This window comes from Drosophila obscura, unplaced genomic scaffold (genome assembly GCF_018151105.1).
Source record: "Drosophila obscura isolate BZ-5 IFL unplaced genomic scaffold, ASM1815110v1 contig_186, whole genome shotgun sequence".
Taxonomy (NCBI): domain Eukaryota; kingdom Metazoa; phylum Arthropoda; class Insecta; order Diptera; family Drosophilidae; genus Drosophila; species Drosophila obscura.
This window is the reverse complement of record NW_024542774.1, coordinates 7,245,789-7,262,233: the sequence shown is the minus strand read 5'-3', so window position 1 is coordinate 7,262,233 and position 16,445 is coordinate 7,245,789. Positions and strand designations below refer to the sequence as shown.

General features: G+C 49.6%; 6 protein-coding genes and 1 pseudogene across 10 annotated transcripts; 3 read left to right on the top strand and 4 right to left on the bottom strand.

Moving 5' to 3' along the window:
* Positions 1-442: 442 nt before the first annotated feature.
* On the top strand, positions 443-7,744 carry LOC111073876 (serine/arginine repetitive matrix protein 2). 5 transcript variants are annotated; one of them, XM_041593142.1, is made up of 5 exons: positions 443-925; positions 986-1,139; positions 1,201-3,554; positions 3,645-5,413; positions 5,572-7,744. In XM_041593142.1, exons 1-5 carry the CDS (start codon positions 566-568, stop codon positions 7,622-7,624), a joined length of 6,690 nt encoding a protein of 2,229 aa, XP_041449076.1. In that variant the 5' UTR covers positions 443-565; the 3' UTR covers positions 7,625-7,744. The 5 variants fall into 5 exon arrangements, with proteins under 5 accessions (XP_041449076.1, XP_041449077.1, XP_041449078.1 ...); XM_041593143.1 differs by having other exon boundaries at positions 1,201-3,791; positions 4,263-5,413; XM_041593144.1 differs by having other exon boundaries at positions 1,201-5,413; positions 5,572-6,908; positions 6,959-7,051.
* A 312-nt stretch (positions 7,745-8,056) lies between these two features.
* On the bottom strand, positions 8,057-8,766 carry LOC111073872 (protein atonal homolog 1). The gene has a single exon (XM_022366419.2). The coding sequence runs from the start codon at positions 8,683-8,685 to the stop codon at positions 8,092-8,094; it is 594 nt and encodes a 197-aa protein (XP_022222111.2). The 5' UTR covers positions 8,686-8,766; the 3' UTR covers positions 8,057-8,091.
* A 1,305-nt stretch (positions 8,767-10,071) lies between these two features.
* Positions 10,072-10,666, top strand: LOC111073868. Its single transcript, XM_022366415.2, has one exon. It carries the CDS (start codon positions 10,210-10,212, stop codon positions 10,366-10,368), a length of 159 nt encoding a protein of 52 aa, XP_022222107.1. The 5' UTR covers positions 10,072-10,209; the 3' UTR covers positions 10,369-10,666.
* Positions 10,667-11,546: 880 nt separating this feature from the next.
* LOC111073865 (isocitrate dehydrogenase [NAD] subunit gamma, mitochondrial) lies at positions 11,547-12,888 on the bottom strand. Its single transcript, XM_022366411.2, has one exon. The coding sequence runs from the start codon at positions 12,791-12,793 to the stop codon at positions 11,606-11,608; it is 1,188 nt and encodes a 395-aa protein (XP_022222103.2). The 5' UTR covers positions 12,794-12,888; the 3' UTR covers positions 11,547-11,605.
* A 30-nt stretch (positions 12,889-12,918) lies between these two features.
* LOC111073894 lies at positions 12,919-13,642 on the bottom strand. Its single transcript, XM_022366446.2, has one exon. The coding sequence runs from the start codon at positions 13,497-13,499 to the stop codon at positions 13,005-13,007; it is 495 nt and encodes a 164-aa protein (XP_022222138.1). The 5' UTR covers positions 13,500-13,642; the 3' UTR covers positions 12,919-13,004.
* Positions 13,643-13,742: 100 nt separating this feature from the next.
* On the bottom strand, positions 13,743-14,314 carry LOC111073895. The gene has a single exon (XM_022366447.2). It carries the CDS (start codon positions 14,246-14,248, stop codon positions 13,760-13,762), a length of 489 nt encoding a protein of 162 aa, XP_022222139.1. The 5' UTR covers positions 14,249-14,314; the 3' UTR covers positions 13,743-13,759.
* A 141-nt stretch (positions 14,315-14,455) lies between these two features.
* Positions 14,456-16,359, top strand: LOC111073891 (annotated as a pseudogene).
* Positions 16,360-16,445: the final 86 nt, after the last annotated feature.

Sequence of the window (16,445 nt, the reverse complement as noted above, 5' to 3'; positions counted from 1 at the left end):
GAAACCATCTCATTTTCAAAATATACCTAAATATACCGAGCGAAAAAACGACTTAGCCCACTTAGCCCCCTCTTTTAAAACAGGTGAACACCTTGAGTTAAACCGCTGAAAAAAATCCTTGTTTGTAAATTATTCAATCCTATTCATTCTCAATTTTGATTAAAGAAACCACGATAGCTTTCACCTGAACTGCGCTAAAGTTTTTTAATACCTATTGGTCAAAAATGGGTAAATCGGTCTCTCTCCATGATCGGAAACTAACTTTTATTGGACTTTTTAGAAAAGCAAGTTTAAATATAAGACGTAAGCGGGAATCAAATACAACGAAAGTCCGAATGAAATGTTACGACATTTGACCACTTCTTACAGGTCAACCAGTTGTATGGACATTTGTATACCCTATTAACAGCGTAAACGAATCAGTTTATCCTTGAAAAACCTCTCAACGCTTGACAATTTATCTAAATTCGAAGTTGTGTTGTTTGTTCTTTACGTACAATTTTTTTCAAGCACTATGGTACATTTGTTCTAAGCGTTGAGGGGTACGGAAAATTTCAAACGCAAAATGGCCTCGATGGACAGTCTAAGGGAGAAGAAAAATGAGCGCCAAACCGAAGACGAGGCCAGTACACAGCGGCTGATTCGCTTGTACCGCGCCAACCAGTGTCTCTGGAATCCCTACTCACCGGGCTACCACTGCATGCCCCTAAAGCAGAGCGCCTGGAATCGCATCACGCGGATTCTCAACAACGGTCTCACAACGGATCAGGTCAAGGGTCAGGTGCTCTCCCTGCGAAACTACTACGACATGGAGCGTCAGGCGATCAAGCGTAGCCAGCGGGAGGGATTCCACTATGTGCCCTGTCGCTCTATTTTCAATGACCTCCAATTCCTAGCCAAACAGGAACTGGGCGAGGCAGAGGAGGTAAGCACACATGTCCATATGAGTTGATCCAAACAGCAATCACTCCCAAATGAACCGCAGTCCAAGGCCATACCCAGCGTTCGCGACGACCAAGTGCAGTGCATTATTGATGATGTCATGCCCGTCATGAACAAGGACTGCGCGGAATGCAGGCGCAGTTTACACGTTGACTTCCATATACCCATCGGCGAGAAAAGATCCGATTCAATTATCTGTAAGTCCCTCCAGACCCGTTCTCCAATCCGCTCCCTTTGCTCATCTCCCTTGCATTGTAGCTTCTTCGAATAATAGCTTCGAGGAAGAAGAATATGACAGCTCGTCCTTGTATGACTCTGACCTCGAGACGCTGCCAACTGTACTACCACGTGCCACTTCTGGAGCCGATCGCCAGTATCATCGACAAGATGAAGAGGAGTCCAGCGACTCCTCGTACCACCACCAATCCATGCAACAGTATCATGGGAGAGGCGCTCGGGAAGGAGGACCCCAAAGATATTCGAGACCGGCGGAAAACTACAGTCACAGCTGCTATTACGGGCATAGGAGCAACCACACCACTGATGTCTCTGTGGGTGATGAAGAGTCGCCGTGCAGGGTGCAAGACATGTCGAGTCCAAGACAGTATGGTGCGACTGGGCAAAAGGGAGCACTCGCATCCAACACTCGCAGCCCACCGAAGCAGCATCAGCAAGTGCAACCACCCAGACCCAGATCTGGTATGGAAGCCAGCAACTGTGACTCTCAAGGCTCCAAAAACACTCTCTGCCGTCCATCTACGGGCGAGAAAGCGTGCAATGTCCTGTTGCTCAAGTTTAATCCACGAAATTCAACGCGGCCTCTCACAAACAACAAAACCATCTGTGTCAATCCCCCTGCCAACTACAGCGAGAGCCGAGAGGACAATCGAGACTATCGCGACAATAACACCAGCGAACAGGAACTTCAATCAGCAGCAACTCCAGTGTACGAGGACACCAAGTATTACGGCAACAACAACGAAGCTCTGCCAGCGGACGCGGACTGGTGCTGCAGCTATGACCGAAGTGCTCAATACACTCAGGTATACGGGCAGCAGATCCCACAGCAAAACGAGCCGAATGAGATCTTTTATTATCCGGAAGGAACAGACCCATACGAATATATCGAATGCTACTGTCCGCCTGATCAGCTGTATAGTCAGGAAGACGCACCGGTATCCAACCAAGGGCCAACGAGGCGTCGTCCGCCGCCACCGTTTTCTGAATACCACAACACCGGTCCGGATGCATATAGATCCCGTCAGAATGCCCGACCAGCTGCTGCACGAACGACAGAAGAGCTTAGAGCGTCCAGCTCCAAAGATATTACTGCATCCGCTCCGAATGTGCGAAGTTGGGGATCCCGTAGCTCTGGACCAGATTCCGATGTGGCCCAACAGTGCGCTGCAGTGGCTGCACAAATTATGAAGGATTATCGTCTCCGCAAATGCGTGCAGCCAACGTACACGGATGACGACAGTGATTTCTGCGATGAGCCAGTGGCCAGGCGACCCCAAAAAAATTACCGGACCGCAGAAATGGTTTCTGTAGAGTGTCCAGCCCGGAAGCGACAACAAAGCAGCAGAAATGAAGTGGATTCCGAGGCTTCAGCTAAAAGGCAAAGCGGGAGGGCGAGTACTCCCACGAAGGTGCCGAATTCAGGAGATCCTCAGCAAAAGTTCTTGGCCAGTCTAAAATCGAATTACGACAACCAGGGAAGGAGGACCCCCAATCAATACAGACAGGACAGACAACCAGGCCAGGACGAGTACGATGACCAAGAATGTGTTGCAGACTGCCCGGGAATCTCCGGGACTAAGGATCGTAGAGGCGATCGGTATCCACCACCATGTCTGTCAGCGCTCAGTGATAACAACAATCAAGAGGGTGGCCAGGAGAAATTTTACCGAAAACCGAGTCCACCATCACCAGCATCAACGCCCTGCGAAGATTACGATACGGATGCCGAGCAGAGTCCAAAACGGATTCCCCAGCGTAGATCGTATCCACGAGAGGAAGCCCAAAACAGACGCGCCCCACCGCCTTATCAGAGATCTGAGGAAACCACTTGCAATGAATCGTGCCCATCACTAAACCGAAATGCAATGGATGTGCCGCCAAGACAAGCTCCAAGGAGAACCTCCGATAGAGGCCAGTATAGTCAGCCTCTAACCTCGCAACAGAAGCGCAGGCGATCTGACAACATCAACGATTTACAGAGTAATCATAAAGAGCGCCGGCCTCCATCATCACGCCAACAGCAACTACGAGGCCCCAGCAACAGTGATGTCGATTATATCGAGTGTCCGAATCGAAGGGCTTGGTCACGCGCACAAAATGCAGAATATGCGCATCCTGCTGGCAGAAAAAGACGTTATATGGAGGCCGTCGAAGAGCCATACATGGCCAACAGATCCCTGCCAAACAGCCCAAACAACCGTCAGCCAATATCAACACAGAACTCAAATCAAATGTACCGTGGCCAAGGAAAGCAAATGGGTCCATACGAAGTCGATGAATGCCTCTGCGAGGATGAGCCGATGGTTCCAAAGAGAACTTCACCTAGGAGAAGTACACAAAACGACCGCCAGCCAGAAAGAACTGCTCCAGAGATAGCATCACCAAAGAGAAGCAGCCGAAACAGTCCTCGGAATGAGCCAGGTAGCCCAGAAGATCACCAGGAAGAGCCAACTGCTCCAAAGATAGCATCACCAAAGAGAAGCAGCCGAAACAGTCCTCGGAATGAGCCAGGTAGCCCAGAAGATCGCCAGGAAGAGCCAACTGACCCAAAGATAGCATCACCAAAGAGAACCAGCCGAAACAGTCGTCGGGATGAGCCAAGTAGCCAGGAAGAGCCAACTGCTCCAGAGACTGCTCCACGATGGAAAAGAAACAGCCGAGATGACCGGCAACAAGAGCAAAACCCAAAACAGAATTTCCAGCGGAGATCGTATCAACGAGACGAGCCTGCGCAGAATCCACCACAATCCAGAGGATTTGAGGAAATTCCTTGCAATAATGAATCGTGTCCATTTCAAAACCTAAATGTTCCAGAGACTTCCTCATCGATGATAAATAGTCAAGAAGACCGCCAGCCCAAATCCACACCGACTTCAAACAAAATGTATCGTAGCCAAGAAAAGCCAATGGACCTAGTCGAAGTTGATGAATGCCTCTGCGAGGATGAGCCCATGGTTTCAAAGAGTACCTCAGCTAGGAAAATTAGGCAAAACGTCCGCCAGTCAGAGGGAACTGCTTCAGGGATTGCCTCACCAAAGAGAACCAGCCGAAACAGTCGTCGGGATGAGCCAAGTAGCCAGGAAGAGCCAACTGCTCCAGAGACTGCTCCACGATGGAAAAGAAACAGCCGAGATGACCGGCAACAAGAGCAAAACCCAAAACAGAATTTCCAGCGGAGATCGTATCAACGAGACGAGCCTGCGCAGAATCCACCACAATCCAGAGGATTTGAGGAAATTCCTTGCAATAATGAATCGTGTCCATTTCAAAACCTAAATGTTCCAGAGACTTCCTCATCGATGATAAATAGTCAAGAAGACCGCCAGCCCAAATCCACACCGACTTCAAACAAAATGTATCGTAGCCAAGAAAAGCCAATGGACCTAGTCGAAGTTGATGAATGCCTCTGCGAGGATGAGCCCATGGTTTCAGAGAGTACCTCAGCTAGGAGAATTAGGCAAAACGGCCGCCAGCCAGAGGGAACTGCTTCAGGGATTGCCTCACCAAAGAGATCCAGCCGTGGGAACAAGCCCATGATTGATGAAGCTGATGAATGTCCCTGCGAGGTTGAGTTCAGGGTCCCAGAAATTTCAGCTCAGAGGAGTTGGCAAAACGAGCGTCCTGATGGCCGAATGGTTCCAGAAATTGGGTCAGAAAAGAGAATCAGCCGTCAGAATGAGGCCAGTGTTCCAGAGATCGCCTCATCGAAAAGAACCAGCCGAAACAGTCGTCAGGATGAGCCCAGGAGCCCAGAAGATCGGCAGGAAGAGCCAACTGGTCCAGGGATTGCCTCACCAAAGAGATCCAGCCGTGGGAACAAGCCCATGATTGATGAAGCTGATGAATGTCTCTGCGAGGTTGAGTTCAGGGTCCCAGAAATTTCAGCTCAGAGGAGTTGGCAAAACGAGCGTCCTGATGGCCGAATGGTTCCAGAAGTTGGGTCAGAAAAGAGAATCAGCCGTCAGAATGAGGCCAGTGTTCCAGAGATCGCCTCATCGAAAAGAACCAGCCGAAACAGTCGTCAGGATGAGCCCAGGAGCCCAGAAGATCGGCAGGAAGAGCCAACTGGTCCAGGGATTGCCTCACCAAAGAGATCCAGCCGTGGGAACAAGCCCATGATTGATGAAGCTGATGAATGTCTCTGCGAGGTTGAGTTCAGGGTCCCAGAAATTTCAGCTCAGAGGAGTTGGCAAAACGAGCGTCCTGATGGCCGAATGGTTCCAGAAGTTGGGTAGAAAAGAGATCAGCCATAAAGGGGAGCAGGAAGCAGGCCCAGGGAGCAAGGGGCCACCAAGAGCCAGCCGGGAGCCCAGAGAGAGGGCGGAGTCGGGCCCAACAGCCAGAGGAGTTGGCAAACGAGCGTCCTGATGGCGAGGTTCCAGAAATTGGGTCAGAAAAGAGAATCAGCCGTCAGAATGAGGCCAGTGTTCCAGAGATCGCCTCATCAAAAAGAGCCAGCCGAAACAGTCGTCGGGATGAGCCCAGGAGCCCAGAAGATCGGCAGGAAGAGCCAACTGGTCCAGAGATTGCCTCACCAAAAAGAACCAGCCTAAACAGCCGTGGGAACAAGCCCATTGTTGATGAAGCTGATGAATGTCCCTGCGAGGATGAGCCCATGGTTCCAGAGAGTACCTCAGCTAAGAGAAGCAGGCAAAACGATCGCCAGCAAGAGCGAATTGCTCCAGAGATTGCCTCATCGAAAAGAAATAGTCAGAACGGCCGTCAGCCAATGCCAATAGATCCATTCGAAATTGATGAATGCCTTTGCGACGATGAGCCTGAGTTTGCCGCATCAGAGAGAGACCGCATTAAGAACAATAGGAAGGATGATGAAAGGGATACCAATGCAGACTTTAAGATGGAAAATATGAAGGGAGTTGGAAACGATGTTGAAGAGCCAGAGAAAAACACACGCAAAGGGAACAGTGCGGCTAAGAATTATGTGAACGAAGAGAGCAGTGAATCCGACTACGAGGATGCTGTTGATTGTGAACGGGATCCCAATGAATGTACAAAGAAGGCCAATGGGACGGGAAGAAAAGACCAAGAGAATGTTGGCAGTGACAGTGAGTACTGTGATTTCGAATGTGGGGTGGAGTGTCCAAGTAGGAAAAACAATCGAAACGAACCTGGGAACAGTAAAAATACCAAAAATGCTATACGTGGGGATAATACAGGGCCTGAAAGTGTATCTGAAAAGAAGAACCAGATGAAAAGTAAGGTTGATGTGGATGACTCTTCTAGTATTTATGATAGCGAGCATAAAGAGGACAACCAAACAGACGAGAAACAGGCGGAGGATCCAACAGACGAGAAACAAGCGGATGAGCTTATAAAGAAGGAGACAACAGATGAGACTGAGTCTAAAAGCCCCAAGCCGGTAGATAAGGATCTTTCCATGGAGTCGGCCGAAGACACTCAACCTAAGGCTCAACGTGGCCAGAATAATACTGCGCAAGGCGTAATGCCCGCCCAGAGGAAGCCACGCGCTCAGTATGTTGCCAAGACATCGACATTGCCGGCGGGAGTAAGGTGTCCGCGGTGTCAGGCCATTGCAGCTCGGTCCAATGCGTTCCCGAAGTCGAGGCTCAGGTCTTGCTCTAACCCGGAAGAAACGGCAAAGAAGGCCATTCCGGCAAGAAGTAGCAGCGGTCCATGTGGCAGACCCTATTGTCAAATCAGCGGTAGGAGATCCATGAAACGCACCGACTCTGATGGTGGACCCAGTAAGCCCTTTGATTTACGCTTGGCTTCATACTACATTTGCCAATTACAGGATGATGATGAAGCGAATCAGTATCTGATTATTGTGCCCGAAGCTAAGTTTCGTAGGATAAGTGCCCACAGAGACTGCCCAAGACAAGAGTCTGCGAAGAGGGGGCCCTGCTCCCCGCGGCAGTGCTCCGGCTTCGAGACTTTGTCTTGGGCCAGTACCAGGCCCCCACACCAATCATATCCGAGGAAAACGGAGGGTCTCTCCGTCCTTGGCTCCTATCTAGTGCCACCAGTCGCCGCAGAGACCACCATGACCATTATCAAGCAGCACATTAACAAGTCGATAGTGGACCGCAAGCCACCAAAAGAACTCATCCAGAAGAACCCCAAAAACAGCAGCAGCAAGAAAAACGACAGGTCTCCTCCTAAGATGCCACGTAAGCCAAAAACCAAGCCGATGACATCAATGGTCCATACCCAAACGTCCATCCAGCGGCCAATCCATGAGACAAATTCAATCTTGGCGGAGAACCGCACCGTACTGCTCACCAACAATCCGAGCCCAAAGTCCAATCAAGAGGTAATCGTCCTGCTCCCACCCGTCCTGGGCTTTCGACCCTCCAAGAACTCTCTCGGCCTGGATGATGTGCAGATGCAGTACGTCAAAGTTCAGCACAGCGAGCCGCATATTAGTCCGAAGCCGATGAAAAAGCCAAATTTAAGCTGATTCCAAGCGGTTGAATTCCCTGCAGCATAACCCTCCAGCCATAGCTGTTATTTCTTCACACATAGTTCTCTGCCCCAGCCAATGTACCAGGGTATCATAGTAAAGAACAGCAACCAACCGAAGCCGCAGGACTCAGCTGCCTTTTATTCAATGAGATCCCTGGCCGGGCGACAAGAGTCGCGAGGGTGTTACGCTCCACTGCAAAGCGCGGTGGCAGCGGACTCCGTAGTGGGTCGGGGCGGGGACGGGTACGGGTACGGGGACTGGCACTCATTGTTTTCCTATCAATGAACTTTTCAGTAATTAATTTATGAGCATTTTCGAATCCATTGAGGCGTAACCAACGATCTGCTGGCCAATTGATTTCACAGGCATCTCACTGGTTTCGTTTCGTTTTTATTTATTTAAACTTAATTTAGAGTTAGGTGGGAGAATCACAAAAGCTTAAGTCTAACATCGCGTATAGCTTAACCGTGGCTCAAGTGGAAGCTGCACTCGCTTCCGCTTCCATTTCCGCTCCCAAACAGAGTGTAGGTGGCCGCATCGACATCCACGTCGCCGTTGTTGAGGAGGTCGCACAGGGCCAGAATGTAGGATTGGGCCATCTGCAGAGTCTCGAACTTGGACAGCTTCTGGTCGATGGACGGGGCTGGGACCACCTCCCGCAAGCGGTCGAAGGCCTCGTTGAGGCCGTTCATCCGTTTTCTTTCCCGAGCATTGGCCGCCTGGCGTCGTCTCTTCTGCACGGTGGGACTGAGAACGACCGTCTCTTGGCCGACCGCCTGGCACTCGCCCTCCGATCTGCTCGAGCCGTCGCACTTGCGCCTCTTGGCATGGTCCACACCCGCCTCTGTGCGCATCTCAAGGGCAATGGAGTGGGTGGCCGAGGGCAGCTCAAGGCCAGCTCCGTCTGCTACATCCAGGAACTGCCAGTCGGGAGAGAGGTAGGCGGCATGGCTGTATTCCTGCGTGGGGCCTACCATCGGCGTCAGATTGTAGTTGGGGCTGCCCAAGTACTGGGAGCTGTTGTTGTCCTCCTCGGATGAATAGTAGTAGCTCATGGCTCTGGCTTCTGCACGGCTCGAAAGTTCCACCGCAACTGCCGCGCCGACTTCTGCTGCTGCTGCATGGAACAGCACGGGCCCTCAGATCGGGAAACCCTCGAAAGGGATGGATCGTATGGGATGGGACGGGATGGCTTTACAAATATTTTTACCGCTGCGCTGACCAAGTTTGTGTAAATGGCCCGCAAATGACCCCTTGCCCCTCTCACAGGATCCTCAAAGCCATTACCATATCCGAAGGATCGTCAGCAGGGGCGGCTACTCTCTGTCGACGTCTCTGCCGCAGTCGCTGCCAGTTAGGGGTTAGAAAATACGCTCGCTCTTTCGCTCCCTTGCGCACGCCTACACTTTGTTCCTCTTCGGCCTTTCATTCACTCTTCTTTGCGCTGCACTGCTCTGGCACGCGTCATAGCTTGCCAAATTGGCGCTATCATGGCATGTGATCTTCCTCTCTTTTCTCTTTTTGTAATTTGTGACTTTCACGCTCAACAGCACACACCAGCCAGGGAGTTTTGGAGAGGGGAGAGAACTTCGACGAGGATGAGCTACTGGCTGGCCTGGGCCTGGGCCATCAATTAACTCGCTGCTTGAACTGCATTCTGGCTCGTGTCTAGTGACCATATGTTGCACTGAGCCCAGGAGGCCCAACTCCAGGCCACAGCCACAGCCATATGGTCAAGGCTCGAAGTGTTGACTGCAGGGCCAATACTACTGCCAGTAGCAGTCCTTGGAGAGTACAATGAATCCATTTCAGACACGACATTTGTTGTCTCGCCAGTTCTTGGATTGAACATCATCCCATTAAATATCTATCAAATAAATATCCCTCCATATGTATGTACATGCGTGTGTATGCATGTATTTATACCTGAAATATCCCATTTTACCTTTGGAATGCATTTGCAGTACTTCTGTGATAGGTGCAATAGAGACAGATAGCTGCAGAAGCTGGGGAGCTCATTCCCTGCAGAACTGCATGTGCCGGGAACATGTTTGCGCATGTCCCGTCATATTCTACTCTTTCTCACACCCACGCTCTTGCTCCCACTCTCTCTCGCTCTTTGTTAGGTTTGCTTAAGGTGAGGCCTTCTTTTGTTGACTCTCTCGCCCGCTCTGCATATCTACTATCTACGTTTGTATGCATGCGCCGACTATAATCGAAACTGATAGGCATTGATATTTGATTGAAGCATAATTAATAGTCATAGCCGCAAGTATTTGATACCAACAAATACTAGTACATACTTCTCCTGCTTGAAAAATAACGGGAGAGCGCTCTCACCCTATATCAACACACTTTGCGTTCGCTCTCGCACACACCGAGCCGACAAAGTCCTTCGTGTGCTGGCTGATACAGCAACAGGGCAGGATATAACGGGACCCCAACCTTCAGAGCGTTGCCATTCCCGAAATCATTCAGCTTCCATAGACATTGGTGTCCTCCAACAGGCGAGCCGAGTGGAACTGCAAGCTTAACAAAATCGTTGGCAAAAAAAAGTGCAACAGAAAAGTAATCGCAAAATGTGTGTCTATTTAGGAGCCACTGACGATCTGATGGAGATAACTTACTTCGTACTGTGCCGTGTCCTCGAGCTGTCCCTGTTCACCTGCATGATGATTTGCAACGCGATCAGGTCCAAGTGGAATAATACCAAGGCCATCGAGATGGCGGAGCCGTGACCCAACGGATGGCAGCACGACTGCATAAATGTGGAGCCCCCTGCAAATTCGATGGTGTGAATGACCTTATTCTCCCCTATGTGTGTCTGAACGTTTAATTAGCGATGCAATATCCCTAGGAATAAGCATAAATGTACTATGTGTATGTGTAAATGTTCTTTATAAGATAAGCATAAATGTTTAAGTTTTCTTAGGTGAAAACTTTTTCCATAGGAAAATCGTAAATGTAAATCATAAATGTGTAAATGTTTATCTGTGTAAACTTCCCAAAAGACACCCAATAAATTATTATAATTATGATTTGTTTTTTTTTTTTATGGGAATTTGGCAATAATATAAGAGAGGGACACCCTCTTGCGAGGGGTTTGATTTCTGTTGGGGGATTGTTACCCTCATGTATTTTTTTGGGTGACTTCTAAAACTGGCGCCCACATTCGATGCATTTGTGTTGCTCTGCTGCCTCATCCTACCCCTTTTATCCTTTATTTTATGAGGTTGTTTATGTTGTTTATGTTTTTATTCAAATTGTGCATGAGTAAGTATAGTTATTTTATTACTCTGCTTAGAGTAATGAAAATGAGAGCACATGGAATTTGTATTTTGATGCTGCATTCATCATTGTAGCATTGATTTTCTAGCACTAGGTAAACTATAATATCACACACACACAATTTCTCACAAGTAGGGAGGAAATGGATGTAGACCCAAGCGAAACTGAATTACGAGTGCACAACGCAATGGCAGAATCACCAGCAATTCCAGGGCCAGTCGATAATGATGAACCGATTATCTACGATTATATGAAATATCCCAAAAAGAAGAACAAGTTTGTGGATAAAAGCTTGCATACCAAGCGAAGGGTCCACTTCAGAAACATCGTTGAAATAGTGTCGTACTCGAGCAACGGCAAGAGTAACATAAAAGAGAGTGCTCTACGCACCGAAGAGGAGCAGGTAATATAGTAATATCGATACTTTACTTCTCAAAATTTAATTGCCATTGCCATCTAGTCCAGGAACCCAATAAAGCGCCGCAATATCTAACCGAACACGTACCAAAAGAGGAGTAGGTATTATTTGCTAGGCCGCTGTTTCGCCTGTCATCGTATAACTCGTTCCTTTTCTACGACTCATCGATGCACTATACCCCCGCATTTCAAAATTTACACCTCACATAACTCGCGAAAAAGTCTGTTGTGTAATTAATTAAATTTTAGTGAATGTAATTAACAAAGCATTCACTTTTTCTCGGAACTCTCCCCTAAAGCACTGCACCGCAACTTGTTCATGATATTGCAGATCACATATTCACCGGTATCGGGTCCGTCGAACTCGACACTCTTGACACCCTCGTCCATGGTGCGAAGCATCCCTTTCCACAGGGATTTGGCGCAGCCCTCGTGGCCCACATGGTTCAGTAGATCCACACAGGTGGACACGATGCCGTAGGGACTGAGGAGCGAGTAGTTGGTCAGCGATAGCTTGGTCTGGAGGGGCTTGAACACGGCATGACTGTCGCCCAATTCGATTGCACTAAAGAGATTGGCGCCTCCGGCAACACTACTGCAAATGGTGGCCAGGAAGGTGGCATAGCGATCGTTGGTGAAGATGGTGTCGAAATAGGCGGGATCGGTGATTATCCGGTGCACGCAATCGTCCAGCTCCATCAGCTCCAATTTGATGGAGCTGTAGTGCTTCGCGTGCATCTTCTGTGCAATTTCCACCATCGCTCCATCGGTCACTGGCCACTCGTTGGCCTTGTGGATGAGGGTGACGCGACAGCGGCCGGCACGGATCGCAGCCTTAAAGGCGTGCCGCAGATACTTTGTCATGCTCTCATGGGTGACCACGCGCAGGGCCTCCACCACACCCTTGACGGGGGAGTACTCGAGCTCCGCGTAGTTGCCGATGTTGTTCTGGGCTATAAACTGAATGTCCACGTCCGGGAAGCGGCACTTGAAACCGGGAAAGCTGCGCAGGCGCGTCATGAACACGTACAGATCCAGGTCGTTGCAGATCTTGAGGGATTTCTTCTTCGCCTCGCTATCGCACAGGATGTCCACATGGACTGCGGCATGATTACGCAGCACCGAATTGAAGTACTCCTCCTCCTGGTCGGAGGCAATACGCTGCAGCTCCACTGGCACCCGCGTGCTATGGAGCAGAGCTGTCACAAACTTGGCTCCCTGCTGGCCAATGATCGTGCTGCCCGTGAGCAGAGAAATATGGGTGATGCCGCCATACTTGGAGCGGGGCAGCGCGCTCACCGGCATGGAACGCATTTGCCCCTTTGCCACGTTGGCAGTGAGACCCGTGGTGATGACATATGGATCCGAGGACTTTGGAGGAGCATCAGCCAGGTATCGGCAGCAGCGATTGAGCTGTGCAATGGACTGGATCCTGGTGTTTCTAAGGCGACGCAGCATTCTATAAATTTGGATTCTATTGGATAACTGTATTAATTTTTTTTCTGATACAAATACTGATGTCTCTTCCAGGGCTGCCTGGCCAGAAGTAACTCGATGAGAAGAGCTAATAAAAAAACCAACTATTCCGCTCCTCACCCTGCACTGTTTATTGTCCGATTGGCTACAGATCCATTCCCCCTACTCTCCCACAATTCAGTGAGCCCAAGGGCTAGATGTCCCAGCAGAGAGATTTGTCGACGCACGGACAACCGTCGATGCCGTAGTTGCCGATGCGGATGTCCGTCTGGGTCTGCTTGTGCTGCGGCCCGGGCACCTTCCAGGCATTCACCTGGAAGTACCTATCGGGCAGATAGTAGGTCTTATACTTCTTGCGCAGCTCCTCGTGCTCGTCGCTCAGATACTTGGCCAGTTCGGGTGTGGCGTAAATGGCGTCCAAGCGGTATTGCTTTGGCCTCACCTGACGCAACGCCGGCACCAGCTGCAAGCGACTGTGTGGAAGGGCGGCCAATAGCTGCTCGTCCAGCTGATCCGCCTGCTGCTCGCGCATCTTCTGACAGGTATCGCACCGGCACTTGCCGCCATGGTAGCAGTAGCGCTTCTTTCCATCCTCGTCGACCATCAGCAGCGGTACGCACACGGGCTTGGGGCTCGGCTGCGGCAGGGTCTGAGTCCCATGGGACGCTTGTTTCGGATGCGAGTACATCTTAAGGCCAGTGCCGGCTGTGGAACCAGGGCAATAGAAATCGGAAAATAGGGCTTAAAGTACAGGGGATTTTGATTGTGAGTCTAACTGAGACCGAATGAACGGACACTCTCCAACGGACACTGACAGCAAGGGCACAGACAGCTGGATGGGGGATTTCAAGGGAGCTACTTCCGACATATTCAAACTTCGATTGAATATGCGCCGGAAGAGCTCTCTCCATCGTCAGCCCAGCTCCCCTCCCCACCCCTCCACTGTCCTTAACACAATTTTTTGGGTCCCCTGCAGTATACATTGTGCATTATGTCGCGCTCCGTTCGCCTTTCGATTTGCTGTGACATTCTTTGGGCGGCCCTCATCCGGAGGTAGTACTCCTTGAGTTCCCGCTGTTTAACTTCCTTGAAGAACTCCCGCATGCGAGGAGAGTCTGCTACAACAGCCTTCTCGTCGCACTTTGCCCTCTTGCATTCGATTCTAACATCGAGAGTTTTGGAGTTGTTGCTTCTCTTCATTGTCCTGCGACTGCTGTCGCCACTGCTTCGACTGGTGTTCGAGATTATGGAGTCATTTGGCAAGGTATCTTTCGGCTGGCTAAAATTTCTTCTTTCCCATTCGTTCTTCTTGCCAATGAGCACACCACCGCGCTCCGATTGGTCTGTATACTTTCTCACAAAGGTGTTGACCTTACTCAGCGACCCGGTCAGGGAGAGCATGTACCATTTGCTTTGCATTTTTTCTGAAATTCCCATTATAAAATTTTGAATTTTGAAGATAATACAATTGTGTTCTGAGTTCGATTCACAACAGTTATCATCATTATTTCACTCTTGCCTGTTTCGGAGCGGCCCCGATTTATTTTCGTTCAATCAGTTGCGTCTAATCTCAGAGAAGCCGATGAGAACACGATGTTGACCGAGCCGAAGCGTCCGAATGCTTTTTTACGGCAAACGATCGTTCAGTTATTCGCTGAACGCGACGCCGATCGGTGCCATTCTGTGTAAGATATACTAACATGTCGCTGATCGAGACGGAGTCCCAATGGCTGCGCGCTACCATTCTGCCAAAGATTCTGGAGAGCGGCAGACTGCTGGATAGCTACAGTGCGTCGAAGGCGGACACATTCCGGGTGGGCGACATCGATGTGGATGTGATTGGGCCCAAGGAGGCCTTCATGCTGACCCTCTGCTATCGGACGACCATCCGCTTTGAATACGACGGCGAGCAGTTTGAGCGGAAAATGGTTGTTAAGGTAACTATAATGTCGTCATATGTATATCGTACACACGAAATAGAAGTCAATTGAGTGAGCAGTGCAGACCGTATTTCTCTATTCACATCACATAACCGGTTCAGGTCTGGGATAACAGATTGTGGCAATGAATTCATCTTTCTGCGAGAAGGTAGCCCAAAATTCGAATAGATAAGATAAGATTAAGGTGTTCTATTCAAATGGTAGCTCCCAATCTCCAATGGTGCGAAAGTGTCAACAAATATTGATATGTTATCAGGGGTTGATGGATCTATAGATCTACGTTTAAGCGTTCGGTTAATCGAAAATAATGTCTACCAATGATTAACAAACTACCAGCAATCGTGACTGTTTCGTTTTTGGCACCCCCTCTATAATGCTGATATGAACTTTGATGTTTTTGTTGCAGAAAACCCCCATGGTTCCACCAGAAGTGTACGAGTCAATACAGTTTGGAGGCCTATTCGGCAACGAGATCGATTTCTATACGAAAATTCTGCCCCAGATACAAAAAGTGGCGGATGGAAAGTTTGCGGTACCCAAGTATTACTACAGCGAACTCAATCCCTATTCGGCGATTGTCATTCTCAGTGACTTTGCTGAGAATGGCTGGAGGGTGACCAAGGAAGGGTGGGCCTCAGCCTGGAGCATGCTCGCGTTGCAGTCAAGTATTTGGGCAAGTTCCACGGCTTTGCATACGCCATCAAGCACAAGAATCTGGAAAAGTTCGACGAGCTGACCAAAGACCTGAAGGAGTCCCGATATGCCAATGACACCACGCATCCCCAATACCTTGTGACGCTGCAGGCGAGTGTTAAACGCGCTTTGCAGGCTGTCGCCACTTACCAGCCCCAAGTGGATGAGGATTTTGTGAAGAATTTCGGCTTCTTAATATCCGATTATATACAGTACGGACGCCAGCGTGTGGCGCCAAGGGAGCCGCTGGCGACTCTCTGCCACGGTGACTATGTGCGGAATAATGTGGCCTACAAGTACGAAGGCAAGGAGGAGCCACAGGATATCATGATGTTCGACTACCAGACACTGCGGGTGTCCTCGCCCATGATCGATCTGTCCGTCTTCCTGGCCATCTCCGTCTATGCGGATGTGCGCTACACCCATTTCGATAGCATTTTCGACGACTACTGCTCGGCTCTGTACGACAGCTACAGGAAGCACGCGGAGGACGAGGTGCCAGAGTTTATGAAGTGGGTATACGCGAGGCATCCAACTGGCATTTATTAATGTTTCTTGATGGTTTTTTTCCCAGCCGGACGGAACTTCTGAAGGAGTACATCCGCTTCCTGCCCTACAGTGTGTCCATCACGGCCAGCTTCCTCTCCACACTCGTCGAACCATCAGACTTGTCTCCGGAAGAAATGTTTACCATTCCGGTTTCGGACGAGGAAGTCATTGAGCGCACTATGAAAGCAGGCGGCGAGATAGTTGATAGGGAAATCGCGCATCAGCTGAAGGAAATGTTTGAGTTGAGTCGAAAGTACAATGTCCCAATCGAGGATGGCATCGATGTGGATGCGTTGCCCAAGGTCTAATTAACTGAATTAAACACAAACAATTGTTACTATCTCTATACCCGATATACTCGTTTTCTTCTGTATATTCATGTATATTTACTCCTTTGCCGAACTCTCTCGAAAGATTCGTAGTGGTTCTGATTTATTCTCCAAGCAGCTCTT

Coding starts and splice junctions, on each gene's coding strand:
- LOC111073895 (XM_022366447.2), bottom strand. CDS start 14,248: ATGGGAATTTCAGAAAAAATGCAAAGCAAATGGTACATGCTCTCCCTG.
- LOC111073872 (XM_022366419.2), bottom strand. CDS start 8,685: ATGAGCTACTACTATTCATCCGAGGAGGACAACAACAGCTCCCAGTAC.
- LOC111073865 (XM_022366411.2), bottom strand. CDS start 12,793: ATGCTGCGTCGCCTTAGAAACACCAGGATCCAGTCCATTGCACAGCTC.
- LOC111073868 (XM_022366415.2), top strand. CDS start 10,210: ATGTGTGTCTATTTAGGAGCCACTGACGATCTGATGGAGATAACTTAC.
- LOC111073876 (XM_041593141.1), top strand. CDS start 566: ATGGCCTCGATGGACAGTCTAAGGGAGAAGAAAAATGAGCGCCAAACC. Junction 926..985: donor AACTGGGCGAGGCAGAGGAG/GTAAGCACACAT, acceptor AATGAACCGCAG/TCCAAGGCCATACCCAGCGT. Junction 5,400..5,557: donor AGCGTCCTGATGGCCGAATG/GTTCCAGAAGTT, acceptor CCTGATGGCGAG/GTTCCAGAAATTGGGTCAGA.
- LOC111073894 (XM_022366446.2), bottom strand. CDS start 13,499: ATGTACTCGCATCCGAAACAAGCGTCCCATGGGACTCAGACCCTGCCG.